We start from the raw sequence: 27,985 nt of genomic DNA on the forward strand, positions 1-27,985 counted from the left end.
TGAGACAGGTGAGTTTGTGTCGGAGCCACTTGGCTGGGCTTCCCTGCAAACCGGGGCAGCCTTTCTGCCAGCAAGCATGCTCAGGAGGGACTTCTACTCAGCCGACCACCACCTGACGGCTCTCGTAGGACTTCAGAGGGCTCTGTGCCCGGCAGAGGTTTGGGAAACCTGAGCTGGACTATGCAGTGCCCCTGGATTTCTCGCACAATTTCAGTTTCTCAGTTTCTGTGGCTCATGTCTGGTTTATTCTGGCTTCCTGCGGAGAGGATCAGTTTGGTCATCACCTGGGTCTGTATCTCCTCTTCCCTTGTCCTGTGGGTTAATTCCTCCTTCTCTGACTTCCTCCCTCAAATAACTTACATGCTTAATTGCTGCTCTTGTTCCACTCAGGCCACACACCCACTATACAGAATTTGAACTAGTAAATCAGTCCCTTTCCTACTGAAATCCTTGGAAAATGGGGTGCCCTTCTCTCCATTCCCACACTGCTGTATGGGCTGTGGTGAGGTGGGCTCCTGAGGAAGGCAAGCCAAGAGATAAGAATAATTCAGTATTTCCTCTGAGAAGCTGCGACGCAGGATCTGAGCCCCATTGTGCAAGGAGCTCATCAAACTGATGGGAAACCACAGTCTTTGCAGTTTATAACCTAGGGAATAAATGTGCGCAAGAGGGTAAAAATCTGGCCAAACTCTGATCAGGGAAGGCTGAGATGTATTTCCAGAGTCCCAGCATGTCTGTTCACTATAATCATATTTCAATCCCCTGCTCCTGCAAGCTGGACAGACCTGAAACAGGCGGTTCCTGGGTGACCTCAAGGAATAGCTGTTTCTAATGATTCAAACTGATTGCTGAGCTGCCTTGAGCTCACTGTGGGGAAACGGCATTTACCATCGTTAGAGCTCTGCAATGCGCAATGTTCCCCAGACCGGGCTATGTTAGCTGGTGACCTGGTTTCAGCTCTGTGCAAGGGAGGGGAAGGGAGGCAAAACCTTTCCCACTGCCCCCTTCCCAGACACCCAGGCCAGAGTTCAGGGTGGGGAGGGAGCTAGTCTGTTTACAGCAGACAAGGAGCTGAACAAGTGTAGGGGAACCAACTCCCACCTAGGTGCTTACTGAGGCACAGTCATTTTTAGAAATCTGAATGCATGCACCTCTGCAGGGAAGCACTGGGCTCCTAGGTGCACAGGGCCCTGTGGCATCCCCCACTGCTCGTGCAGGGGCTTTCTTGGCCCTTGAGATAGCCATTCACAGCATTACATGATGGAGCAATCTGAAGAAAGGAGCGAGGCAACACTGGGGCCTGTTAACACAATGTTGGGAAGTTGTTTGCAATATCCTTGGTGTGGACAAGGGTCTGTGAAACTCTGCAACAAAGACTCAGGCTGTTGCCAGGGTCTCCTCTCTTTGCCCTTGAAGTGCTCTGAGGTAGGATGAGTGATATGAACCTTTGCTGCATCGTGCAGCCTCCCTCACTGTAACCATGACGATTCAGAGTGCAGAGATTGCTTTGATTTGGGGTGGAAGGGGCTAGAGGCGAACAGGGAGGCTTTGCTCAGCCCCCTGCATCAGTGCAGTGCAATGGCCATGGTGGACCGTCCACCCTGTGAGCCCCGTTCCAGCAGCTGCAGGTCAGGGCTGGCCTCGGGCAGAAGCAGCAGCACAGCCCAAAGTTGCCATGTCTGCATTAGAAAGTGGGAACACCCCAGTGGGTTACCTATCCCAAGTAGGGTTATCCTTATTACATGGCTTGAAATCCGTCTGGAAGGAAGATAGCAAAAACATGTGCTGTTACCAACAGAAATGGTATTGTTTTAATTGATTTCAGCATCCCTGACCTTCAGTGATTCCTTGATGCTGAAGAAACAGCTGGTCACTAGCCTGATTTAAGGAGGTGGACTAGAGCCTTCCAGAGCTAAAAGCAGGCCAGCACCTAGTTTCTGTGGGTAGAGATACCTATAACAGACTTGCTCTGTCCTTGGATTAAGCAGGATGGACAAAGACTTTCAGTCCAAGACCAACTTTGGAGACACAGTAATAGTCTATTAGGTTTCTCTCATCTAATTCTGCTGTTTTGTTCATTTTAGTCATTACCATCAACATTTTTGGAAAACCTGTTGTTGAAAGACAAGATGAATAGAAATAAGGAGTTACATCCAACAAGTGTAACATCAGAACCAGCCTCTCCAACAAACAGTACCGGGAAGGAAAAGATGGATGTTGCTTCAGAATTGAATAGCCCGACTTCGCACAGCCATGACATAGGGATCTTTGAAAGAGGAATTAAAACAATGTTAAGCATCCGGAAGTCAAAACAAAACCTGAACAAAGATAAAGAAAAGGAATCTACTGGCACTTTGAGAGGCATGCGTCTTTCTTTTAGATTCACCAAGAGCTATGAGCAGGACAAAACCACGATCTGTAACGACATGGAGGAGATTGGAGAGAAGATAGAATTAGAGCCCATTAAAGGAAAACCTCTTTCAGGTAAGAAGAGAAAACAACAATGCGATTTTCTTGGCAGGACAAATGCAACCTCCAAGCAGTTTACACTTTGCAAGTTTGGGCCCAACAGAGGTGCTAAAGAAATGAGCATCCCGTTAGAGACACTTGGTCTCAGCCTGAGTGCAGGTCACCTGTCATTGAACAGGCTGTTCTGTGGCCTCCACTGTTAATTTAACTGTATCAGTCAGCCTACCTGCAATCAGCATATCAACAAGTCAGTCCACATATGTATCAGTCACCAATCTGCTGAGCCCAGTTTGGGAACTTTTGGTCTGAGAAGAAGAAACTGTGCAGAAGTGCAATGCGGACTATTCCTATACTATAGCTGGCATTGCACTTCTGGATAGTTTCTGCTCTTCAGCTGTCAGACTGATGGTCTCCAGACTGTACTGTATAGGTTATTGCAAGGCCTTGATAAATTGTCCTGTTAAGTCATGTTTTTAAATAAAAAATAAGGATGATATGCACAAGGACTGGCTGTGAGAAATGCAGTGAATCAACCATATTCACAGAACCAAAATGACTGGGGGCCACTGTTGCTGAATACAGACTATTTTGTAAATAAGTATTGTCAATTAGTCTAGTTGGATTTGGGAGGAAGGGCTCCTCCATGATGGGAAATTATTTGGTTGTTTGGATGTGATCTGGGCCAGCTCAGAACCTTGCTTCCTAATCTGAGACACTGACTTGCAAAGGGACCTCCACAGGTGCTTTTGCTCTCTTACACTTTCTTTCCATCTATTCCTCTCACGACAGTGGTGTTGCAAGTATTGTTTTCTCCCCCTTCCCCCAAGCTGGCTCACTGTCATACATTTTGTCAGCATTAGATAATGGGTCATGGTCAAATCATAATAACTACTATCAGCTTAGCTCTCACCTTTCCCCAGGTGTGAACAGAGTGCAATGCCTTTGAACCTGATTTGAGCAATGTTCTCATCTGCTTTTTCAAGGCAGAGGTATTACATTGCATTCAGGAGACAGACTGAGATGAGTCAATATGGCTTGACCTTTCATCAGCCTAAATTCCTAGAGAAGAAAAGCTCTGGGTCTACTGTGTAGCATGCCATGGGGAATAGATAGAAGGGCTGATGTTATCCCATTGCTATAACACGTTCCTCTGCACCGTAAAGTTATTTACAGCTTCACACTGATACCCTGTGAGGTCAGTAAGCTGGATCTGAGCCCATCTCTTCAGCTTTGCTAGTCCGTTCAAAAGGTCATAGATCAGGAGCAATACAAAATGGTAGGAGAAACTCTTTTTAATCTCCTGCAATACACAAGCTGGTGAATTGCACGAGTAAGACCTGTCCTGTGCCCAATAACTAGTGATTGGCCTAGACTAGAACAACTCTTTCAGAAACACATCCCATCCTGAGATAAATATGGCGAGTGATGGAGACTCCACCATATGCCCCATTAAGCTATATAATGGTTAATTACTTTTCAATTGTTTTTCTTCAATTACCAGCTGGCTGATCTTGTATTGCTAAGTTAAAGATCCATTTAGCACCCAATATCACCTCCTTGAATAATTATCCTAGATGGTGATTAAATGGCATTTTCACTTTGATATGCTGAACAGAATGTATTCCTTTAGTCTCTCTTTGTAAGCACTTGGGCAAAAACAGGTTTTGTATTTATTTATCTAGAAGAGATTAAGTTAATTGGTACAATCTCCCTTCCCTCTGAGTGTAGTGCAGCTGTAGCACCATATAGGCACTCACAAACTCTATGCATTATATGCTACATCAATAGTTGGGTTATTTGGTGTTTTTCAGTCTTCATAAGGATACCCCCACACTGCACAGATTATCTGGTGCATTGGGTATAAAATCTGTGTGCAGATAAGCCCAAAGGCATACATTCTGGGTTATGAACCATTCCTTCATCTCTTCTTTGAGTGCTCTCCAACCTTTCCATATCATTTTATGTGGGCACACCAGAAACTGTGGCCACACATGCCTAAATAATACCCCTTCCCTCCTCTTTAAGATTTGTTTTACACACAGTATCATGGTTGGATCTCCTGATCAGAGTATCTGTTACCGTGCAGGAGATGGTGAGGGCTGCCTGTGGCCTCTCAGAAGCTAACAGTGCTCTTGGATTCCCTCAACCCACAGCAAATACCTCTTACATTACTGGCAAAGGGGCTGTTGATCTTGCTGTGGCAAGGTTTTGGAAAAGAAATGGAAAACTCAGTAGTTCTCAGCCACTTTGGGGGTTTGAGGTGCTTCTCCCCCAGCCTCAGCCAACAGCCAGCCAATACCCTTTAGTTCAACCCCTGCCAGCACTGCAGCCTGAGGAGACACAACACCAGCTCCAGCACAACCCATCACTCTTTGAAGGCTGATGTGGGGGGGGGGGGGGGATTTATCAAGGCAAACCAAACAAAGGAAGTGCCCAGGCCCCACGTGAGACCTGAGTGCCAGGAAAAAGCACACATGTTTGGATCCCCCCTCCCAGTGCACACACCTTCCCAGACCATGCAGGGACAGCAGTGTCCACCGCTTGGAAAACAAATGCTGCCGGTGAGAGGCAGCACCTGGCATTTGTCTGTAGGTTTATACTCAGGCTGGAAATGATCAGCTCACAAGATCCAGAACTGCCCTAGGCCAGTGAACTCCACATACCATGCAAACTTTGATATTTCTCCGTGGGTGTTGCATTCCTGACACCTCAGGGACTTCCTGAAACCGTGGCTGCTCCCACATTGCCTCCTCAATGTCCTCCCACATAGGGGCACCGATTGCTTTTCCATTCCCACCTTCCCCTCTTTCTGCTTCCCAAGACATGGCTTCTTTATGCCATGCTCCCCTTTTTCTTCATGCACGGAGATGCCTGGGCCTTGGGCCCCATCCCAGAGCCCCTTCTCTCTCCCCAGCCAAGGGGAGATTGCAGATGGCAATAACTGCAGAACTGAGAAGCTGTGGCTTCTGATCCTCCAGCCCCTCTTTTTGGTTGAGAGGGGGCTAAGGGCCGTAGCCATTTAAAGACATCCCAAAATGTCTGGAACAGATAAGAGGCATCTTTCAGAAGCTATCTGCTGTGCTAGGCACGGGCTGGAAAAGCCCTTTCCAGCCCATTTGCTGGAAAATCACTAATCTAATCAGTGATTTGGGCCCTGGGCTGGAAAGGGCAGCCAGTCACATATGGGCCAGTCACTGGTTTGTTGCCTCAGCTCAAGGAAGCGCTTGAGCAATTTGGCCCCTGCATCTCAAGGAGTCCTTGTAATACAAATCACTAGTGATAATCTCTGTAGTAATCCAGGAGCCAGTTAGTCATGACTTGACTCAGGGATGTCTCTCAGAAGAACTCAGAATAGATAAGGTAGAGGGCACAAAATCAGGACAGGAGGGGAGCCCTGGGTTTGCCCAAGGTTACGTCTGAAATATGAATGTTCCCAGAATGTATCAGAAGCATCCCCACAGCAGCATCTGCTTTCCCAGAGCCTTGGTCTCTGTAGAGGATGTCCTGGTGGGTAGATTGGGAGCTCAGAAGGCCCGAGGGGGGACATGTGCTGCTGTGCTCCCTCCAGCTGGACCCCTGACCACCCTTCCTGCCTTCTCCAGCAACATGCAGAATTGCTCTTGCAGCCAGAGAAAGCAGGGGCCCGGCTGTTCTGGAGTCACTGTTGCAGGAGCAGTACTGTGCAAGGCACTCTGGTATGCTGAGAAACGAGCATCACAGCTAACAGAAAACCCCGCTGTGAAGGTATATCAGCATCTGCCTCGGCTGCCAGTTCCACCTCAGTCGCAAACTAAAAGAGGGACAGAGCCAGACTCAGTTTTATGCAGCCCGAGACCCCAATGCCCTCTGTGCAGCCCTCATTAGACATTGCTTGAGGTTTTCCTTCAGGGCTATGGGGTTTTTTTATTTAGTATTTCCTATCTCCCAAACCAGTTATTTAAAGACATATGGCTTTGACTTTGCAGTGATTGTATTTCCACTGCTTTCTTCTTCTGTGTCCAAGAGGACTTGGAAATACCAGAGAGGATCAGTCCTGCATGCACTGCTGGGATCTGCCTACTCAGACCAGTCCTGCAAGCCCCCCTGTTGGGGATCTTCTGTTGTTACAGGCCTGTCAAGCATCTAATATCTACTTTGCCCTCTTTTTTCTGCAGTAATGGAAATAAATGAACTTATTCAAAACCGGCAACTTTTGGAAGCATTCGCAAGCATCAAGCACTTGGAAGATGAGGTGATAGCTGAAAGGGATGCTGACAAATACAAAGATAACCCCCAAGAGTTTGCCAGGAAATCCAAGGATGTGGATTTGCTTTATAATTCCATCACGAGTACAATCCAGTCCATCGTGGTAGGAACACTGGAGCATCCCACTGTAGAGGAGACCATGCTGGCATCCTTGGTGACTTTAATTGCCAATGAAGAAGCAGCTCATCCTAATCCAAGCAACACCGCTGGTCCTGGGTCAGACTTGCTTGGCACACCCAGAAAGTGGAGGGAGGAGTGGAGGGAAGCTATCAACGAGAGCGCTAGAAAGAGAGTCATGAGCATACCCATGGCATCAAAGGAAGAAGAGAGTTCTTGGCTTGATCTCCACTTGGGTTTCCTCAGGAAAAACCTGAGTGAAGATTTACTGAAAGTCAAGTTTGCAGTAAAGAAGTGTTATCCAGAGGACTATAGGGTGTGTAACACATACGTGGAGGCTTTTCACAAGGCCATTGCTTCCCACTTGCAAGATCTCTCCCAGAGACCCTTGGAATTCAATGAGCTCTACGCCTTGCTCGACTGGGTTGCTAACACCTACCTGAGGTAAGCTGCTGTTACGCACTTCACTGTCTTTGCCACATCCAGAGAATAACAGGGCCGCAGGATGCTTTGAAAGCACGTAGTTATTTTTGGTTTCCTGTGTGAGCAAAAGAGATGCAATCACTTATACAGCAGAGCCTGATAACTAACCTACTAATGGATGGGGACAAAAGTTTGTGGATAAAACTTGCGTTTCACAGATCTCAGTTACCCCGTTTCTCCCTCCCTCTCTAACTTGCTCTTCTCAAAAACCAGGAAGCTCCCCTTTCAAGTGCTGCATTGCAACTCTAATAATTCCTGCTCCCTCTGTGGAAATGTTTTGCAAGGTACAACAGCTGCTCGGTGACTTTTCCAGGCACAGTAAGTGGCCTGTGGGGGAGCCCTCCCTCCTTCCTGTTTCATTAAAACAGTGATGTATTTGGAAACAAGCCACTTTACCCCCACCCCCTGTGTTCACTGTTCAAGTCAACTTGAGGAGGTGCCAAAGCATCACTATATGAAATTAGCCACATTAAAACAAAGATTCTGGCTCAGATGTGCCCACTAGTTGAATGGCATATAAGTATTTTAGGACCTCTTAAAGCTGCCTGTAATTCAGTGGTGACCAAAATATTCTAGCAGCTGGATGGACAAACACATCAAAAATCAGGGCACTCTGAGTGTAAAGGCAGGAAATTTTCACAATAGAAAAAAACTTGTGATGCTGGACATTGCCTCCTTTTAGAGCCAAAGGAAACACCTAAGAGAGGCACCTGTAGAAGATCCAGATGTTGTGTGTCCTCAATTGTTCCCTGGTCACTTGTATTTAATTGCTAAGGCCTACACCGCAGCCCCAGCCCCAAAGAGCTCACAGAGAAAAATCCAGCAGAAATACACAGTGGGGAGGGAAGGAGAGAGACAACATGCACAGGAGGTGGGTTCATTCATAAGCACATGAGAACAACCATGTCAGGCCAAAATCACGTCCAGCCCTGCAGCTGGTCTCCGGGAATGGCCCAAACCAGATGCCTAAGGAAGGGACAAGCACAAACCAGGCAACACCCCTCAGCAGGATGAGCTTTTTTCTGCTGAGCTACCACTCTGCACCTGCCTGACCTTGTACAGTACAATCCTCATTTACCTTGGATCCAAACCTAACCACGTACTGGGTAGTGGTTTGAAGATGGGAACCCTGTGGGTGGCTGAGTGAAAGAACAGGCTGTTTACAGGATACTGCCTTTGCAGCTCTCTTCCTTGCTAACCAGGTGACTGCTTGCAATTTATGTCCCACATTAATCAAATTCATGAATATTTTCCTTTTTCTCCTCTCCACATTTATCACACTGAAAGATGCAATGCTTCTGTAGTCCGTGGACAGATTGCGGGGTAGCACATGCTATCAATTGTACAGGCTAATAGCAGGTTTCTTGCTATAGAGTGAGAAACACAAGCATTCCCTCCCTTCCCCTGCCTCCCCACTAATCAGCTGTCCTGATTTCATGGTAATCCAGAGGAAAGTGAGTGGTGAAGTCGCGTGTCAGCTGAGCGCGCTTGGGAGTCAGACTCCGTAGCTGAACGTCCACCCACCACTTCCATATGTGGGGGAAACGCTGCGCTGCAATTCCCCGTGTCCCAAGCACGTGCGTGCTTACCAGACGCTGCCCTTTGCACTCTGACCTCCTCCAGGATCTCGCCTTGTTATGGATAACACAGAGGGAAAAATAATAGACTAACAAAAGCTGTGATGTGATACAAGAGCAGAGCAAGGGAGACTGGCTATCTCCAAAGCAGCACACTGTTGGAGGAATTACCCTGAAAGGCATTTCACGAGCTCATAGTCAAATGAATCAGCTTCATGTTGTTTATTTAAAAAAGTAAATTCTCATAGCACTTTTCATGTCCAAACAACTCAGAAGTCTCATGATTTCTAAGGTGGGCTGGAACCTTAGATCATTTTGATTTTGAATAATTAGGATTTTGAATAGCGAGGAAAGATTTTCTTGTTAAAGCTTGAAAACAAGCATCACAGTTTAAGCTTTAAGTATATTTCTCACAGCTTAATAATTATGTAGCTCATGCCACATGAATATTCCATCAGTTTACTCACACTCCAAGGCAAATAATTTGTTCATTTGAATCTTTCCAGTGAACTCCTCCTAGGTCACCCTGATCTCAAACCAGAAGTTAAAACAGAAAACCTCTCCCTGTTGTTAACACCAGCTGATTGGGATAAACTGAAAAACAACTACATTAATTCTGTAAAGGTAAGATTTTTGACCTTGTTATCACATGTCTGTCACACAGGAGACAGGAACTCCAGCCTGTGAGACAGAGGTTTCTGATCTCTGTATTGTGATTTCTAGTCCTGTGAGATGTTGAGCCCTGTCAGCGCCCACTGGTGTGGAGCACTCAGCGTTGTGCAGGATGACTTTTTAATCAAAAGCAGAGAAGTCCTGAACACTGAGTTTTGGACCAAAGCAACCATCTAAATGCTGGGCCTGAACCTGATAGTTACAGGCACAGAGACCCAAAGTAACTGTACCAGGCTCATACAGTATGATTTAGGTCTACCAAAAGTTCAGAGCTGTGCTTCATCAGATTAAACACAAAGAGGATATCTGTAGCAAAATATTGTTAAGTTAGAAATATTAACTGCTAGTTTTCGAGCATGTAAGATTCTTTGGCACATCTGAACCATACGTGTGGTATGGGCAGACAATTTTGTGTACAGCTGGGCATCTCTCCACCAGAGAACGTCCCCGTGGTTCAGGGCCTTCGAGGAAGCCCCATCAGCAGATGTCTTTCTGCCTGTCCTTGGCTGGGACTCTGGGTAAGCCTCTCTGAGGACCATGCCCAGCAGCTGTAGTTGCTTTCTGACACTGCAAAGCCTAGCTACTTTCCTGGGTCCTTGAAGGGCTCAGACTTATTTTTGAAAATCATTTCTGAAACAAGGCACTTTTCAAGGTGAGCCCAAGATATCCAGACCAATAAAATTGGTATTGCTCCATCATGCTAGTAAGGAGCATTTTATTTCACCAGCAACAAGACTGATTTATCATCTGGGACTGAACAGTGCTCCCACTTACACAAGTAGCTGTAGAGCCAGAAAGGACTGGTTGGGTCTTTTATCCTGACCTTGTGCATAATGCCTGCTGGAGTAATTTGCAATCACGCAACGAAACAACTGACTGAGCCAGAGTGTAGCTGTAGACAGGCAGTCCAGATCTGCTGAAGTAAATTACTCTGAGGATTAAATACCTTCCCTGCAAAGGAATAGCACACATTTCCCTGTCAGGGAAGTTATTCTCCCTTGATTTGGGAGCAACGCCTTCTCACACAGTACAGCTCTCCTAATTTTTCCCTTAGATCCCGTGTAGTCCAAAAGCATCTGGAACAAGACCTTTGATTCTGCTTATCTTTTTGCACTGCACACGTGAGTCTTGCCTGTGTGTCAGTTAAGCAAAATGCAGGATGCCGGCTCCATGCCTATAATTTTGGACATGCTGCAGGCCCTCATTTGCCTCCCATGGAGCAGTCAGCACGGGGAAGCCCAGAGGAAAGGAAAAATCCTTGGTTACAACGTGCCGAACTCACATCAGAGAGCATGTGGCCCACAAAGAGCCTGGGGGAGGCCAAGGGTACTTTGCACTGCCACGATCCGGTCATCCAAGGACTCCCCTGCGGACCCACTTCTGCTTTCCCATACACTGTTTTACATGGCGTAGCCTTACTCATGCTTGGTTTTTATCCTGAGCAGCATATTTTCTTCCTACGTTTAACATTTAGGGGAAAATCAAAAGCTATTTTGGAAACATCCTGAAACTGGAGATCACAGAAAAGTGGGAGAAGGAAGTTCAGCCCGAAGTGGAGGAAAACCTATACAACTCATCACTGTCCCTTGATATTCAAACGGTATGTAATTAGCTTGTGTAAAGTGTACGGTTCTCTTTGATTCCAAGGAAACTGAAACGTTATCTTCTGGTATGTAGGTACTGCCTCCTGTGATAATTTATGTTAGTCACGCACTCATAGAATACATTAGCAGAGAAAATGCTGTTTATTACAACTTTTAGCTCTACCGTTTGCCTTCTAGCTGCAAATTAAACCTGCTGTCAATTGTGTCAGCAACATAATAGGCAACTGATTTTAGAGTCTTTAAATCTCTTTGATTAGAAAGAAGAAAGAAAGAAAAAAAGACAGAAAGAAAAGGTTTGTTAGAAAAGCCCCTTCACTGAAAGAGCGCTTTGTCCCAGGGCGGTGGCAGCCTCAGAAAGGCCGTAGGCAGTGACAGCCACTCCAACTTAAAGAGTACAAAAAAACAAAAGCTCCTGCTAGCTTTAGGGACTACAGGGTAATAAATCCAGGAGGGGTTTGGATTCATTTTCCTCACTTTTCAAAGGGTTGAGTCATTTCAATTAAATAATACCAAAAAAAAAGAGGGAAAAAAAGAAAGAAAGAAAATCAGAGAGTTTTGCCTGCTGCCATGACTCATTTTCCATAGATGAATATTATACGATTTTTGATCACTAAGAAGGCAAATCTGAATTGGATTAGCGGATGGGTAGGATGTCACAGGAAGCGCTAGAGCGAGATCGTAACTGGCCCAGCTTTTCAGCGGCAGACGAAGTAGTGTGGACGGGATTGGGAAGGGCCAGGGCGGACAAGCTGCAGAAGAGCAGGGGGGAAGAGGTCCGGACACCAGCAAGATTTCGGGGATCCCTCATGGGATCGCTGCAGAGCTCCTGAGCAGGGGCAGCAAGGCCACGAGTGGTTGTGCAGGACCCCACTGGGATGATGGTTATAGCTGCCCACAGCACAGGCGCCTGGAAGAGAGAGGGTACAGTTCCCCCTCATTCGCCCCAGCTACCCCCTAGGTGTTATTTTGGGGATTGTGCCCTCCTGCAAATCTCCAGAAAGAGAACAACCTCATCAGGGCAGCTCAGGGCTCCAGTCGACAATGCTTATAACTCATGCTCAGACAGCACAAAGCTACTGGTACATTAGACATGAATGATTATGCCACAAATCAGTTTGTGCCTCTTGGCCCATTTTGGATTATTATTTTTAAAACTGCCAGAGAATAATGAAAAACGTCTGGCAACAAGTCTGCTTTTCCTCCTTTGTTAGGCGAGTCATTAATGTTTTTATTAACCAAAGCTGCATGAGATCATTGCAAAGGAGGCTTCTCCCGTGCTTGTGCCATTCACTGGAGTTTTGCCTTGCCCTTTTCTAGATCATTGCAGAGCACATGAAGGCATCCAGAGCAATCAGCAGAAGCCTGGAAATGAAAACGCTTGAGCTCTGCCTGGCAGAACTGCATGAATTCATACCAAGGTCATCACTGCTCTGGTCAACACATTCCTTCCAAATGAGTACCATGTTTGTGAGAAAAACAGGGTAAAGGTCCACACACTGGGCCAAATGCTGGCATCGGGCAGGCATGGGTCTGCTCCTAGGAGAATTAGAGATCACAATAAGCCCAATAATGAGCAAGCTGCAAAACAACTTAGAGTCATAAACAGACCCGGTTGGGAGTCTTGCGAGTTGCAAAGTTTAGTGCCAGAGCTCCAGGAAGGAGCTGCTGGCTGGAGAGGGATTTCTGCCACATCTGCTCAGGACACTCACTGTGCTGGACACTGGTCACTCATCGTGCCAGCCATGAGCAAGCAGCACTTGATGGGGACACAGGCCCAGGCACTGATTTGGTGACAGCATTGACTAAATATCCCCTTCTGAGGCTGCTGGTTTAGGAGGCAAGTCCTGTCTGTAGGGTTATCATCTCATGGATCCCATGACTATAGGCAGAGAAATGGCTGATCAGACCTTCGTCATTACCTCACTGTTACACCCAGGTCCAGAACACAAATCATGTATCGAGGCTGCCTTCTGAATCTTTTTAAAATTTACTCAGTTCCAGAAGGACACAGTACCCTGCCTCTTTGCTGAAATAATATTTTTCTGCTTGGGAGCAGTCCCTGAGTTATGGTTCCAGACCTTAAACCTTGTCACATGCTTTAGGGATGCTCCCAAGAAAGGTTTTTAGCTCATAGATGAAATAGTCCTTTCCTCATCTTGGGACAGCTGCAAGCTACCTCCTCCACAGCTGCTTGGTTGTGTTTCAAGGGGAGTCGTACCCACTCTCTGGAGCAGCACTTTGGAGAAAAGAAAGGACATTCAGCATGAATCAACTCCAAAGTGAGACTAAAAATAATTCTGCATTAACCTTTGAAATTTCACACCTCCGGAAGGCGCTGAGTGGGTAGTTTGCTAATAGACGTTTTACAGAATTGAGTGTGGGGGAGCATGAACGCTGCTTTCTGAGAACGTGAAGTAGTGGAATGACAGGTATTTAAGATATGTGAAAGGCAATGCTTTCCCGTTTGAAAGCTCATCTTTAATATCGCGACTAGCTAAGCTTGTCTCCAGGATCCTGGGTAAACAGGGCCATTCAAACTAGCTTTTTGGCTTTGAAGCCTTCTTGATTTTTTAGAAGAAATGCGGTACTTGCTGATGTTGCTTTCTTTTCTTTTTGTATAACAAAATTGGTGTAAAGTACAAGCCTTCATCAAGGGCAGCAAAAGCATCCAGGTGGAAGGGTCACTGAAACTTAAGCTTTCTCTTAAACAACAAAGGCAAAAGCAAGTGGCTAAGGCCAGCCTGAGCAGATTGCTTTGGATCGATAGAGAAACTGAGCACCAGAGACTCAAAAAACCCCTGCCAGAGCAGGCACCCTCCTGCAGTCTGTATGGACCTGACTGTAAGATGGCTGTCAAAACCATAAAAGCTGCAGTACACAGAAAACAGATACCTAATATATCATGCTAAGAATAAAGGGGGAAAGTGTAGGTGTGTTGCCTCATTCATATTCATCTTCTGTTGTAAAAGGAGCCCTGAGTTAAATCTCTTCATTGTGTGCTTAAGAGGGCATGTATTATGTTGCCCCAAAAGCCAGAGAAATGACTGGCCAAATTTATGAGACTGAGTATCACTAATGCGCTTAATCGCTTAGAGTGAAGAAAGTCACAAATTTCACCCAGGAGCTTTCATGTATAAAGATTACTGGAATCTCTCCAAAACTGTGCTGCTTACACATTCAAGTGAGCACATACTAAACCAATAATTATCTACTATATATTCCCCTCTAATGCACATGCATGTTAAGACAACTGAAAAAAATATCTGCATACACAGAGGACAGATTGGGCCAGCAGTGAATGTCTTTTGACATTCCCATGTACACAGAATATGAATAATTCTGTTCTGGCTTGTTTCTGGTGCTACCGCAGTTAGTCTTACCTGCATTTCTGTTGCAGATTTGGGGAGGAATTTATGGAGTGGAACACTTCCCGAGACAGTCCAATATTTGCGCCCTATTTTGCTGCCTACATCAACAGCTTCCATGACCTGGTGTAAGTCTGCTCTTCCCTCGTTAAGCTGCTGTGTTTCTGGGAGGGATTTGGATGGGTTTCAGTGTATCACAAGGAAAAACCAAACAGTGCCATGCTGGAGTCAACAGAAAAGAACGTCCTTTGGTGTAATTGCAGGGAAAGAAATGAGTTATACCAAGGATGGATTTGGCTTTTTAGGAATGGGTCTGCATTGCTGGTCAAGTGCAGATCAGAGCTCATTTTCTAGTCCACCCTTATCTCTCCCTGGTGGTATTTAGGCAGCACAGACTCAGGGACAAGAGTATACAAATGGGACTGAACGTGGCCCAAGCCCTCATACATGCCAAGTGGCTTGGGTCTGAAATGTGCCCTGCAGCCCCATCTGCCAGCAATACCCCAAGCTCATGTATTCTTAGGTGCAGTGTGGATGCTTTGGGCAATCTGTGGTGCGGACAGGAAGCGTGGGGACTGTTGGATGCTGCATGCACATGCTCTGTCTCTAGCCCATGCTTCACCTCACGGTGGGGATGTCCCCTAAGAGATTCAGAGTTAAAAAAAAAAAAAAAAAAATGGGGGGAATAAGAATGAAGAAACAGAAGCAGGGAAGGATATGGTGCTTGAATGAAAGCTTTCGACTCATTTTCAGCCTGTCTTTTTCAGCTTCAGAGGGAATTCTTTCATCTCTTGTCTTTGAGATGAGCAATATAAAACCAGCAGCACAGTCTCGCTGCTGCTTTTGACACTGGTCTGGAGGAAATTCTGTGAAAGCACTCAACCTGCAAATAAACCCTTGCCATAACTGCTGGCAGTAGCAATTTCTAGGGCTTTACATACGTTAAGAATTAGCTATTTAACGCCGTGCTCTCAAAAGGCTTCTGATACATGGGTATGCCCACCAGCTCTATCTAGCTAGAGTGTCTACTTCCAGGAGAGGGCGCTCTCCTCATATGGAGGAAGGTACCAGGCAGTGAGCGTCCAGGGGTCTGGTCCTTCAGCCTAGTACTGTGGCACAAGGCAACCCTGCAGCTTCCAGCCCCACAGCTGCCGCTGCCCAGGGTCTGCCGGCACAGCTGCCACGGCCCTTCGGTGCCAGTGCCATGAGGAACTGGGGACACTGATATTGTACCTGCCCTAGGAAGACGTTGTGCAGAGACATCAGGACACAGCCCACTGAGACTACCTGGGTAGCTTTGCACCAGCCCTGTCTACAGCTACAAATGGTTTGTGCAAAAACCTGCCCCAGAGGACCTTCAAAAACAGGGCCAACGTTGTATCCCCATTTACCCAATGCCTCAGAAAAGGCTCCAGTCCCACCATCCCAGAGGTGACAAAAGATGGGGGCACATCAAATCCCAGCAGGTCTGTGTGATGTCCCTGGGACCACAACAGGTCAGGAGGTTTCCCACGGGCTGCAGGTGGTAGCTGGGCTGTAAGAGAGGTAAGGACCAAGCCCAGGGGTGCTTCGGCTTCTGGGGCAGTCCCTGCCATGCAGATGTGCTGCTTCGGTGGCCAACCTGGCCAGCAAACATGCTGCTAGTGCATGGGAGCACATGCTGCTCTGGGCCCCAGGAAATGGTTTGTCATTGAGCCTCTGAAAAAGGTGGTCATCTCCACTCAGGAGGTGCTTGCTCCCGGGGGTGAGCCAGCACCTCCCTGGGGGGGGTCTGCAGCCAGTGACCCAGCCCCAGGACTGGCCCACCAGAAGGACCAGCCTTTGGCCTCTCAGTCCCAGCTGGGCTGGAGAGCAGGGGGTGGCACCCTGGCCAGCCCCTCTCTGGCAACCCTCGGCCATCCCTCCTCTTTCTGCCCTGATTGAAAATGTTATCTCCAGCTTACGGCCCTGCATTGCTGCCTGGCACCACCAGTGACAAGGGGATATATGCCGTATATTGGTCAGGCTGGTGCAGAGGGTTTTGTGTTGCGGCTGTTCCTGTTCCCGCAGGGTATTGTTGCTCCAACCCTCAGTAAGCACTACCATCAGAAAGTCTCTAGATGGCACGGTCTCTCCATAAATGCTGTTCTCTCCCCGCTGTCACTGAGCAGCTGACCCCAGCATTTTTCTCTGTCCAAGTCCTGCCTCCTTAGGAAGTTGCTCTCTAATTCCCTGCTGAGGAGTTGTAAGGTGGCAAAGGGAGAAGCCAACACAAGGCATGGAGTTGACAGGTACTCCTGTGCTCAATTAGCTCCATGGGTTTATTCCTGCATCGAATTAAATATAACAACTGTGGTGTTGGGTTACTGGGATGGGACAAGCAAGACCACACACCTAGCTGCCCCACAGCATGATTTTAGGGATGCTGGATGCAAACTTCAGGTGTTCAGCATTAGCATGGCTTTAGTTATGGATTTGAGCACCCAGCTTGGGACAAGAGGTTTGTTTTTGCATGTTTTGAAGTCAATTGATTCAGCTGGGAGTAGAGCAAGGCCTTTCCTCTGCAAAGCAGAAACAGAAAGGAGTATCCAAACCCCCTGCTCAGCCTGTGTCTGCACTAGCCTCTTCCCGACAAAATGCTCTCTCACCATCACCTTTCCATTTTCCCCAGGAGAACTGATAGAGGGCAGGAATTTCCTGACAAAACCCTTTTATCAGAAAGCACTTGTTTGTGAAATTCAAACCTTTATGCAGGAACTTTAGCTCCAGTGAAACTGTAATCAAGAAAGACCCCGGGAACTGTGAGCCCCCACACAACTGGACCAGGAACCAGCAGCTCCCATATGGCCCAGCTGCCGTGTCCTCTGAGATGGGCACCTGGGTTTGGGTTGGTTTCCACACAAAGCTTCACAAGATCAGAAGTCCTCCCAGGTGCCCAGTAGGAGAACAACTGAAATCATGGATACATGCATAGGATGGGGAAACTGTGTGCCTGTTTCAACTAGAAATTAGAATTTCTTTGGGATTTCTTCACTTGTTCTTTGGAGATCGTACTTAATAGACCTTAAGTTTCTCATTCCTTGGTTAATCCAACTACTCCAATTGGTGTTAATCCACCAAGAGTATGGAAAATTTTTATGCTTCACATTTCTCTCTAATTTTGGAGCAGTTTAGTTAATCTGGGCAGTCTCAGCACTGAGCATGTAAACTAGTAACCAAGCAGCAACAGGGAACTGTAGTAACAGTGCTCTGTAGTAACTGTTTATGGAGACACTGATACCTCGCAGTATATGTGGTACCTCCAAGGGAGCGGAGCCTTCTTCCTCAGGGAGATCTCACGCGGAGAGAGGGTGCACACTGAGCTACACTGCCAAGCCCAGGCTGGGATGGCACAAGCAGGGACGTGTTGGGGAGTGAATCAGTCTACCAGCAAGATAACGCAGGGGCTGAGGTCCCCAGGAAAGCCGCACCTGACAGGCTGAAAGCGCAGGTTTGCATGGGCAGAAGCCCCGATAGCAGCTTGCAGCGTGGTCTTTGGGATCTCTGCTGCTTGGATGCTGCTGCCTCAGTGGAGCGTGTTACAGAAGAACAACGACATAAAGTGAGAACAGTCAGGAGCCTGTAAATGCCCTGACAGTCTATACATATTGCCGAGGATTTCATTAATTACTCAGAACTTGTATTTTTTTCCTCATTGGACAGTGTGAAACCTTCCAGAACTACACACTTTTCCTAGGCACCTCCATGAATTTCCACCCCTAGAATTCACCATTCACGTCACTGCCGATAAGATACTGAATAGAGTGAGTCAGCCTGCCTCTTGGGCAGGGGAGTTTAACAGTTTTTTTCCCTTCACTGGCTTTATTTACTTGTCTTTTACACCGTAAGTCCGTTGGTGCAGGGACCTTTCTCAGGCGTTTGGAGAACATTTAGCAGAAGTGTCACTGCAAGTAAAAAAGTAACAGGCCTGAGTTATTACTCCTCATGGTTGAACTGCCCTATCTGATGAGGAAATAGGTGTTTTCTTGAGCACAGTTATTCAGTTCTGAGTCATTTTCAGTGCACAGGATTGTGTAAAAAGAGTCATTATTTGGACCCATGAAATCTTGCAAGAGGAAGTACAGGCGATATGCAAGTTTGTACTAAAAATACCCAAGATACCAATCTGGCTAAATTGCTTACAGCAGGATAATAGTTCACTTTCTAACATTAAATCAGCGGTGTTCTCTCTCTCTCTCTCTCTCTCTCTCTCTCTAGGTCAGGCTTACAAACAGTGTTTAAAGTCAACACTGAGGAACTGCAAAATGTTTTGGCAGCTTTGACAAAGAACTTCAGAAACAATTTTTTAAATAAATTAAGAACGAAAACACAGGTAAGAGGATCTTGGCCAGCTTATTCCCTAAACATAAGCAGTATGTGCAGCACCACTGCAGAAACAGAGGGCTATTGGCCCTTTCTTGTCTCTCCGACTAGACCTCATTTTACAGTGTATGAAATTATGGTATCTTCAAAATGCATCATGCTAACTTCAGTACAGATCCTCCTTAATCCAAAGTCACACTTCCAGTATCCTGGGAGTTTTTCACTATAAACAGTGATATATTAGTCAAGCTGTTTATTTTAGCATAACAGCAACCGAAAGAAAAGTATATTTAGTGGCTTCCGGCATCTTGGCCAAACCAGTGGGGGGAAACTTCACCTCTAGTGAAGCACCAGGGAAATCAATTTCGGTGAGACATTTTTCCTTCCATCAAAAGATTTGGATTTTTTAGGACTTCTGATTTCTGTTATTTATTCATAGATCTGCCACCATGGTCTGTTATTAACTCCTGCCCAGAAGCTATATGACAGCCTCTTCAGATAGAATAGAGTTTATATTCTGGTAGAGAGATTTTTCCAGTATGTTTTCATGGTGAAAAAAGGACTAATTCTTTCATCATGAGGAAGATAAAACTCTGGTATCAGCTGGGCTGGGCAAACTTGTGGTAAGACACCTAAAAGGCAAGGTGTTATGATGCAGTTTGTGCTTCCCAAGTGCTATAGACAAGGCTTCCCACGCTCAGCCTGCTGGGGGTCCACCAGCTCTAGCTAGGACAGCAAGAAAGATGGGGGAAATTAAGGTTTTGGTGCCACCTCTTTTAACTAGTTCTAACTCACTTTCTAAATCACCAAGCATGACTTTCAGAAGCAGAAACAGTCATGCAAGAGCCCTGCTCTGATCAAGGCTAAGCCCCTTGGCCAAAGGGACTTTCCATTGACTGCAGTGTTTTGAATCGGAGCCTAAGGGGCAGGCACAGAAGGAGTCGAGCCAAGGCATTGGGCAAGAGGGCTGCAACACTGTGAGAGCTGAGAGGCAAAGCACTTATAAATGGTCTTTCAGAAGGCTGGCAGCACTGTGCAAAGGCATGGGTGGGAAATAATTGGGAAGATTGCAAGGAGCACAGACAGGATTGACAGCAATCCTGAGAGCTAAGCTGAGAAAAATACAAAGGAGATATGCCAGAGAAGGGATATTTTGAACGTAATCCCTAGGACAATCCCTTTTGGTTCCAGCAGAAGTCTTTACCAAATGATGGTGTGTTTCAACATGGAGGCAGTTTAATTCTAAAGAGTCAGCAAGCAAAAGAAGTCCAGCAGTCAATGCACATACTTGATCAGAGTAGCTTGTACCCAGGGTACATGTGAAAAGGTGCAGTCACTCCCAGGTCATCACTGACCAAAAAGCGCCAAGTTGGGGATGTTCCCAGTTGCCACTTCCACCCCACATCATCAGAGCAATGAGCAGAAGGAAAATCCATGTGAGACCTCGCTCAGATGCTCAGATCTGCAGGGAGAAGGGAGAGACCCCCTGCAAGTCCCATGAGAACAGGAGCTTGTTTTCCTGGTGGAGAAGGCTGGAGGGATGGTAGATTACTGGGATAATTTTTGACATGTCCAATACCATATAACATTTCATGTCCGTAGCTGTTGCAAACCAGTGTGCCACTACAGACCTCATATATGGCTGCAAGCCACAACCTGCTCTACCCATGCCTGGATTTCCCCCAATTAACATTCACATCTATTTCTTCATCCATATGGTATGGATACAAGTTTATTTGCCTAAAAAAATCTAGTTGGTAGATTACAAGAAATGAGCTGTCCCAAGTAAGCCTTTAATCCAACAAAGTTTTAGTGAAAGCCTGCTAACCAGAATGCTCAGCACTGGCCTTGTTAGCTAGCCTGCTGTTATCATACCTCGCTGAAAAGTAGCTGTGTGTAACTCCCAGTGAGGAGTAAGACAGATTTGTTAAGGTATTTAGGTTTAAGATCTCTTTGATATTTAGAACAAGACTGTTAAGATATTTAGATTTAAGATATTTTATAAATATGCAAGGAGATGGCTAGCATCAGAACACCATCTAGGCTTTTGCATGAAACAGCACTTGGACCTGAGATTACAGCGCGTCTCCTCCTTGGGTGGGTGTCCGGTTAATCCTAAAGTGTCTCCTGCTCCATGGAACAGCCCCAGTAGGAGTGATGCTTCCCATGCCTGCACCAGGGCACTCGTGCAGAAAGCAGAGATGTTGGTCCGAATTCCCTCGCATAAAGAGAGAAATCAAACCCGGCTCCCTGCACTCTTGTTAGGCATCAGAAACAGAGAGCTGCTACTTGAAAGCTCTCATCTCTCAAGCTGTTACGAAGAAAACATTAACCATTATTGCTCTGCGTGCGGATTGGGTGCACATTTAGTGCTCTGACTATGTGTCTTGGCTCAAGCTCCTCAGAGCAAGCAGGCAGACGGGTACTTCTGGCTAGTAGATTAGTTAGAGGCATGGCCAATGATCTTTGTCAAGGAGATCAAAGGCTCCCAGGGAATTTGGGCATCTCCTGACTTAGGCAGGTGTTTTTCAGGGTCACAGTTAGGATTTAGCTGCTTGGTTTTTACCTAGGTCCCACCTTCTAGTCAAATGGCCTATTAGGATCCAGCCATTAATCATTTTGGGGAATCCCTCATGTGACCTTGTGTGTGTGCCTGGACACCAGGGCTTTCTCTGGGTCTCATTAAACAGCATTAACAATAGTCTGAATATTACCAGTGACATCAGTTAATTGGTCTTTTTCAGCCACTCTTTAAGAAAATCCTCACCAAAGATTGGATTTTAGCTACTGAGAAGCCAGATTTGCTAGCGTCCACCGTGTCACAGTTCTCCGAACACCTACAGCACACGAAGGAGCCTGTTGGGCAGGTAGGAGGCTGTTCCAGTGCCCCGTGCGCAGCACAGCAAACCAAGATCCTGCTGCAAGAGAAGTCATAGTTTCACTGCCAGGCTGCAGCCTGGCCTGGAAATGCTCCTCATCAACAACAGCAGCTATTTATAAAAGTGTGGACTGTTGACACCAGTATTATCTTACTTTCACATAAGAATAAATAACATCCTTGTTTTCTGTAGTTTAAATAGGGGAACTGGTTTCATTAAAGAGGAACAAAAAGCTTCTGTGAACATTACTGCTGAGCTTTGTAGTTCCATAAATTGCAGGCTTATATGCTTATATACCTTTATGTGTTCCTTCCACATCTGTACAGTTGTGAAATAAATGGGTATGTAACAATAGCTCTATATTTAAAATCTGCAAGCATCATCAAAACCTACTATTAAAAAGTCCCAAATATCCCCTTTTACTAGTGGGGACCCAAATTGCCAACATCTAATTGTGGGCCATTTCCGGGAAAAGTCTTTTCATGGTTTCCCTGTGCTCATTGCCTTAGTCCTGTGCCTCGAAAGCGGGGACATGGCTCCCATGCTAAGCCGTTTGGCACTGGCCTTGTGCAGCGTGTGCTGGCCAGTGCACAACATTCGTGCATCTCCTTTACACCCACTGCTGTTGCTCAAGACTTGAGGGCTTCCCCTGCCCTCTCTCTCTGCCATAAACTTCCCTGAGATTTGTTACAAGTTTTGCTTTTTTAAACAGGAACTTCTGTGTGACATTCATAAGTACGTGGTGCGGGAATACATCACGCAGGTCATCAAACCAAGACGGAAAATGAAAAGGGAGACGCGGCAACAAGTGAGCAAAAGGATGAACCAGGAAGCCAAAATCCTTAATAATATGCTCATAGATCAGGTACGCGAGTTCCCTTCGTGCACCCTTGGGGTGCACCTTTCCTGGAGGTATCACGTCCCCATGGGCACATCGGCCACTTGGCTTCCAGGGGAACTGCGAGAGCATGGCTCCCGTGGAGTGCAGCCTCATGTAATTGAGAAGTGCTTAAAACAGAGCAAACAAGGGGATTCCTGCAGGGGAAGTGACCGTGTGGACTCAGCAGCTACTCTGCAGTACTGTGCAGAGTGTGTGCATTGTGTATGCATTTAGCTCATGGCTCCCTGATTGCACTGCCTGGTGTTTTAATGCACTTTCAGGCCCACAGGCACTTTATGTGGAATAGCTGAAGTGCTATAGGATCATACCCATCCTGTATACTTGAACATGGGCCTGTTTCCTTAAGCCATTGGATGCAACTTGCCTCTATAAGGTTCCTACCGTAGGTACAGCTCATAGTGATAAACAGTGAGAAAATCAGGCAGGGTACAGTCTTCATACTGTGTGATGGGGAGAAAATTGCTGCTGTTTGAGTGTTTTGTGGCTAGGCAACATCAGTCTGGGATTTTCAGTGGAGCCAAGGTTGAATTCAGTACAGCTCCCATTCGACCTTGAAGAAAGTCAGGCGTCTAGGGCTTTCAGGCACAAAATCCCAGCAGGATGGTTACGTAGCCAAAGTTGGCATATGAGCTGCTTTCGAGTGCTGCAGCCAGCCCAGGGTGGCCCAGGATGAGACACCTTCCTTGCTGGCTTCCTGACTCCCTGCGGGCAGCCTGTCCGGGCTCCCCGTGAGCGCTGCTGCCCAGGTAACCTCCCAGCTGCGAGCGTGGGCACAGTCCTGCACTCCGCTTTTAGGGGCCACTAATGCCTTGGGCTCTTTCCCATCATGTTTCCAGCAACAGTTCCCAGACAACAGCTCACAGCCCCCAGTGCTGCTGCAGCAGCTACCAGTGGGGTCATTTGTGCAATAGTTATGCCGGCTTTTTGGGATGCATAAGAAAACTTCTCTGTAAGTAGGGCCTCAGGTAGGAAATGTTGAAGAAAATTTCCCCACCAACTTGGATGTAGCTGCGGTGGGGTTGGAGGACTGCGGAGCTTTCCCTCTATCATGGGCCTGGGAAGAGCTAACAGGGGTTACTTTTCTCCTGATTGCCCTCTCTTCTTTGGTAACTCTGCCCCTACTTTGCACACTATGCAACAACAACAACAAAAAAGAAACTGTAAACAGCACAACAGCACTGTTTTATAACAGCAAAAATAACCTTCTGCCAAAGCTCTGTGCTGCTTTACCATGAGTGTGGACAAAAAGGCATTTTCCAGGTGTCATGCTTTCCACCAAAGTCACCGTATATGTAACTGTTTGTAGGGGTCTGCTTCCGACTGGCTCCTTCCTGCCATACATCACATCGCAAACATAGTTGGGGAGAAGAAAAAAGACAAAATCAAGGAGTACGTTATGGAACTATGTCAGGATTATCCAGATATCAGGTATGTGAAACTGCCCCAGCAGCTCTGTCCTGGACAACACCAGTTCACTCCTGTGCCTTGGCCAAGCTCATGAGCTTCTCTGACCTGGACATATCAGCGTGTTAGAGGCTATTCCTCAATGCAAGGGGCCAGGAATAGGGGAAATGCTCTTATTTTTCATGCTCAGTGGCTGTATTCCTTCTCTTTTTTTTCCCCCCATCTGATAGATCCTATAATACACACAAGTTAATTCAAAAACCTTTTCATTTTATTGCTCCAAATAAGTCTCGTTTCACTTTAAAGCTCCAGGCTGCTTTTCAGTAAATTACCAGTATTTGCACAGCTTGCCAGTTTGCAGGCCTCCGCTTTGGCGCAAATATTTTGTCTCCTGTTCCCCAGCTCAGACATCAAAGAGCAGTAGACATTGAAACAGTTCATCTGCAGCTTCTGAAAGGGACTCAACACAACCACTAAATTTTGCTGGAATAAATTGCAAATTCATTCTTTTGTACTTTCCATTTGCTGTTCCAAAGCATCTGCAAAACTTAAGATTACTGAAAAAATAAACAAGCTAATTAACTAGTTCTGTGCATGGATGAACGGCTGCATGCCAGAAGTCACCCCCTCTTCTACAGCTCTTCTGATGACCACTGAGAAAGAATATTAGTAGTACAGTTCGCAAGAAAATCCGTTTCATCAGAGTGATCTCAAAAAAGACCAGATGCATCTGCATTGGGTTACAGATTTACTGCTGGATAGCATTTATATAATCTGTAAACTGTAATTGTAAACAGTAAATTTAACAGGTTGCTCAGAATACTGAAATGGACCCTCAGATATTCAGAAAAAAATGACATTAAATCTATTTCCCTTTCCCAAAACTGAGGCTCAGAATGCTTCATATGTATATTTAAATTGAACAGATAAGATATGCTTTGGGTTTATCTGTGTGGGGAAATTCAACACATGGTCCTAAAAAAAAAGAATTATTCCTAAGTAATATTCTAGGTGAGCACATATATTCCACAAAAAGAATGCCTTGATCCCGCTTGCCAGATTAAGCTGGTGAAGGAAGCAATGCCTGTTTTAGGAGGGATGGGGGCTAAATGAGGGCTGGTCAAAATTATCTATTTGGAAATAATTCTCCAGGCAGAAAAGCCATTTGCAGAGTCGGGATTTGTGGTACTTTTCATAATTTTCAAGCCAGGTTTAAAGGTTCATCCTTCTGCTTCATCTATTTCCTGCCTTTCCATTATTGAGCAACATCATTTTTCAACAATTAAGTTTGGAAAGCGAGGCGGAACCTGCCAGACCTGCATTGCTTCCTCTTCATGCCTTTGTTAACGCGTGCCTTGAGCTCTCAGAGATGTTGCTGAAGCTATATATACAGAGATTACTGGAACAGGGTGTGTTTTCACGTTCTTTTTCCTAGCTCTAATCTAATTAGTGCCTGTCAGCTTCCCAAATATTAGCACTTCCACTGTTTAACTCAAAATAATCATTAAATAAAAGGTCTGCAGCCTCTCGGGAAAACCTGCAAAAGACGGCGCGTGTGTTTACAGATGAAGGAGGGAATTCCCGCAGGCACAGACAGCAGAAAGGTGCTGTTTTCCATCTGGGGACAGGCAGGAGTCCAGCTCAGCTTGCTGGGCAGCCCCGGAGGCTGCAGACCTCCTTCCCTGGGGTCGTTCGCACCGTAACTCACTATTCCCCTACAGTGAAGGGATTCCTCCTGGATAAAGCATTGAACAGCAGGTCTGAGGCAGGATTTGCCTCCTTGCTCACCAGTGCCCCCAAAATGCCTCGCTCCTGCAAGCCCTCTGCTTGCTTGTGGGACGGAGGCTGGGAAGGGACGGGGACCCTCCAGGCACTTTGCCATTGCCTTGTCCTGTCACTGGTTGTCACTTATCTCTTGGCTGGCTTTTGCTCTCCGTGAATGAGCATGGTCTTGTTTGGCTTTCCGCAGAAAGGAGCACATCCTAGCGGTTCTCGGACTCCGAGGCCTGGGGCGAGCCAAGAGACAGGCAATCATTCGGCAGAGATACCGCCTGCAGGAGAGCCCCGATGGTGGAGCCAGCAGCACACTCTTCGCTGAAATCGATGCTCCAACAATCATCAGCTGCTTCTAAAAGACAACCAAAACAGAAATCAAAGTCCCACCTCTTCCTTCGCTGCCTCTACATCATGATCCCAAATCCACTTTGTTCTTCTTCAAAAGCTTAACTGGTGTGGAGGATGGGCCTCTGAGCTCGAAAACCAAAGGCAACAGAGGAGCCAAGACACCAACATCCTCCAAATGCCTCCAAGCAGCAGCTCTAGCACTATGTCCTCCCTGGGCTGAATGCACCGCTTATATCAGTAGGAGGCTGCTTTGTTCTTTGGTCCAAGCTTGCGTCTCTTCTCAGCGAACAGGAGAGAATTGAAAGAAGTTCACTCAGGGCTGTATTACGGCCTAGGCTGTGTGTTGCATAGTTGTACAGCAACAGAGCAAGAGCCTCTTTCATAATTACCGTCTTTGAAGAACAGAGGAGCAGAGTTTGGGCTGTGATGTCGTAAAGACCAAGTCTTATTTCCTCCCTTGTGAACCAGCTGGTGGAGCTGGCATGACATAAAGTCAGTGACACTGTGATCTGATGCCACAGACCACTACCTGCCTGAAGAGGATACCAAACTCTTGGAGAGTAACCAAACCCCACAGCTGAGATATGCAGCGTATGGACCACTCCAAGACAGGTCCCCTGGCCCTTGTACCTTCTGGCATTTCAGCAGATTTTCCTCGCTCGTGGGCTGCCTTGCAAAACTTGGGTTTGACCCAAGACCTGCTCATGCCATCACATCCTTTCTGTGGGGACAGGTGTCTCAGGATCAGACATGTCATGCGTGGGGGGGAGGCAGGCTCCAGGTCTCCTCTGCCCTTGGGAAAAGGGTAGGTGGCAGGGGTGATTGTGGCAATTACCAGATCATTTGACTTCTCAGCTATTTCCAAGCAGAAAAGGCCCTTCTCATCACATGAACTGGAGTTGTGGACAATGGTCAAGCAGACCTGCAGAATGGGCCAGGGAGAGCAGACCTTTCTTTCCGCTGTGGGCAGGATTTCAGATTTGGCCCAAAATTTCCAACTGCAGAGCAGAAAGTAGGTGTTTTACTTGATGTTCCCTTAGTCCTTGTTCTTGTACATTTGAATGTACTTTAATGAAGCTGCTGCAATCTGTCTGCAATATGAAACTGTAAATGTTAAGCCTAGCAGGCATAGTGCTTTGGATCCAATCCTCACCTGATGTAAGCCAGCATCACCCCATTGACTGCAGTGGAACAACACTGGTTTAATGCTGTGAAGGGTCCAAAACATTACATCCAGCGCCTGCATGGGAGACTTTACAAAGAGACATCCAACGGCCTATGGCTGTACAGAGCTGATTTTATTTAACCCAATTTATCCTTTAGGTTGCCTCTGCAGGAATTAATCGAAGACTCTCTACAGAGATATGTTTAAGGACTATCAATTAATATAATAAATGTGGATGTGACGCAGTCCTGAACACTAATTTGTCTGCTGCAGACAGTGGGAGTTTAGAGCACCAACAAAGATTCTCTTATGCTTCCCTTACCCCAGTTTTCACCTGAACAAATTTCAGCCCATGTGAGCAGCAGGCACTGATGACAGGCCAAGGGAGGTGCTCTGATAGATAAGAAATGAAGAGTCTACCTTTAATACACAGACATTCATCACAAAACAAAATTTTATAAGGGATATGGTAGACTTGCTATCTCTACAGTCAAGATGAGGTGTTTTTCTAAAGAGGACGCTGAAGATCTGGTATAGATTGTGAGCTTGAGGCAGGAAATCCTGAGAGGAATTTTCTGCCTTACATCCTTCATCAAGTCAGACTAGCTGATCACAAAAATCCTTGCATGTCCTCAGCTC

At 46.4% G+C, this 27,985-nt stretch overlaps 1 protein-coding gene across 1 annotated transcript; it reads left to right on the top strand.

The window, feature by feature from the left end:
- EXOC3L4 (exocyst complex component 3 like 4) lies at positions 1–26,189 on the top strand. The gene is made up of 12 exons (XM_013941002.2): positions 1–8; positions 2,085–2,484; positions 6,624–7,275; positions 9,398–9,515; positions 11,038–11,163; positions 12,485–12,585; positions 14,565–14,660; positions 18,769–18,883; positions 21,618–21,740; positions 22,465–22,617; positions 23,960–24,081; positions 26,027–26,189. The coding sequence occupies exons 2-12, from the start codon at positions 2,130–2,132 to the stop codon at positions 26,187–26,189; spliced, it is 2,124 nt and encodes a 707-aa protein (XP_013796456.2). The 5' UTR covers positions 1–8; positions 2,085–2,129.
- Positions 26,190–27,985: the final 1,796 nt, after the last annotated feature.

The sequence above is a fragment of the Apteryx mantelli genome, chromosome 4, assembly GCF_036417845.1.
Source record: "Apteryx mantelli isolate bAptMan1 chromosome 4, bAptMan1.hap1, whole genome shotgun sequence".
NCBI classification, from domain to species: domain Eukaryota; kingdom Metazoa; phylum Chordata; class Aves; order Apterygiformes; family Apterygidae; genus Apteryx; species Apteryx mantelli.

What these genes read in the sequence shown, in the direction of transcription:
- EXOC3L4 (XM_013941002.2), top strand. Translation starts at nt 2,130, where the DNA reads ATGAATAGAAATAAGGAGTTACATCCAACAAGTGTAACATCAGAACCA. An exon ending in ACTACATTAATTCTGTAAAG is followed by an intron (nt 9,516 to 11,037) that starts GTAAGATTTTTG and finishes TTTAACATTTAG; the next exon opens with GGGAAAATCAAAAGCTATTT. An exon ending in TGTCCCTTGATATTCAAACG is followed by an intron (nt 11,164 to 12,484) that starts GTATGTAATTAG and finishes GCCCTTTTCTAG; the next exon opens with ATCATTGCAGAGCACATGAA.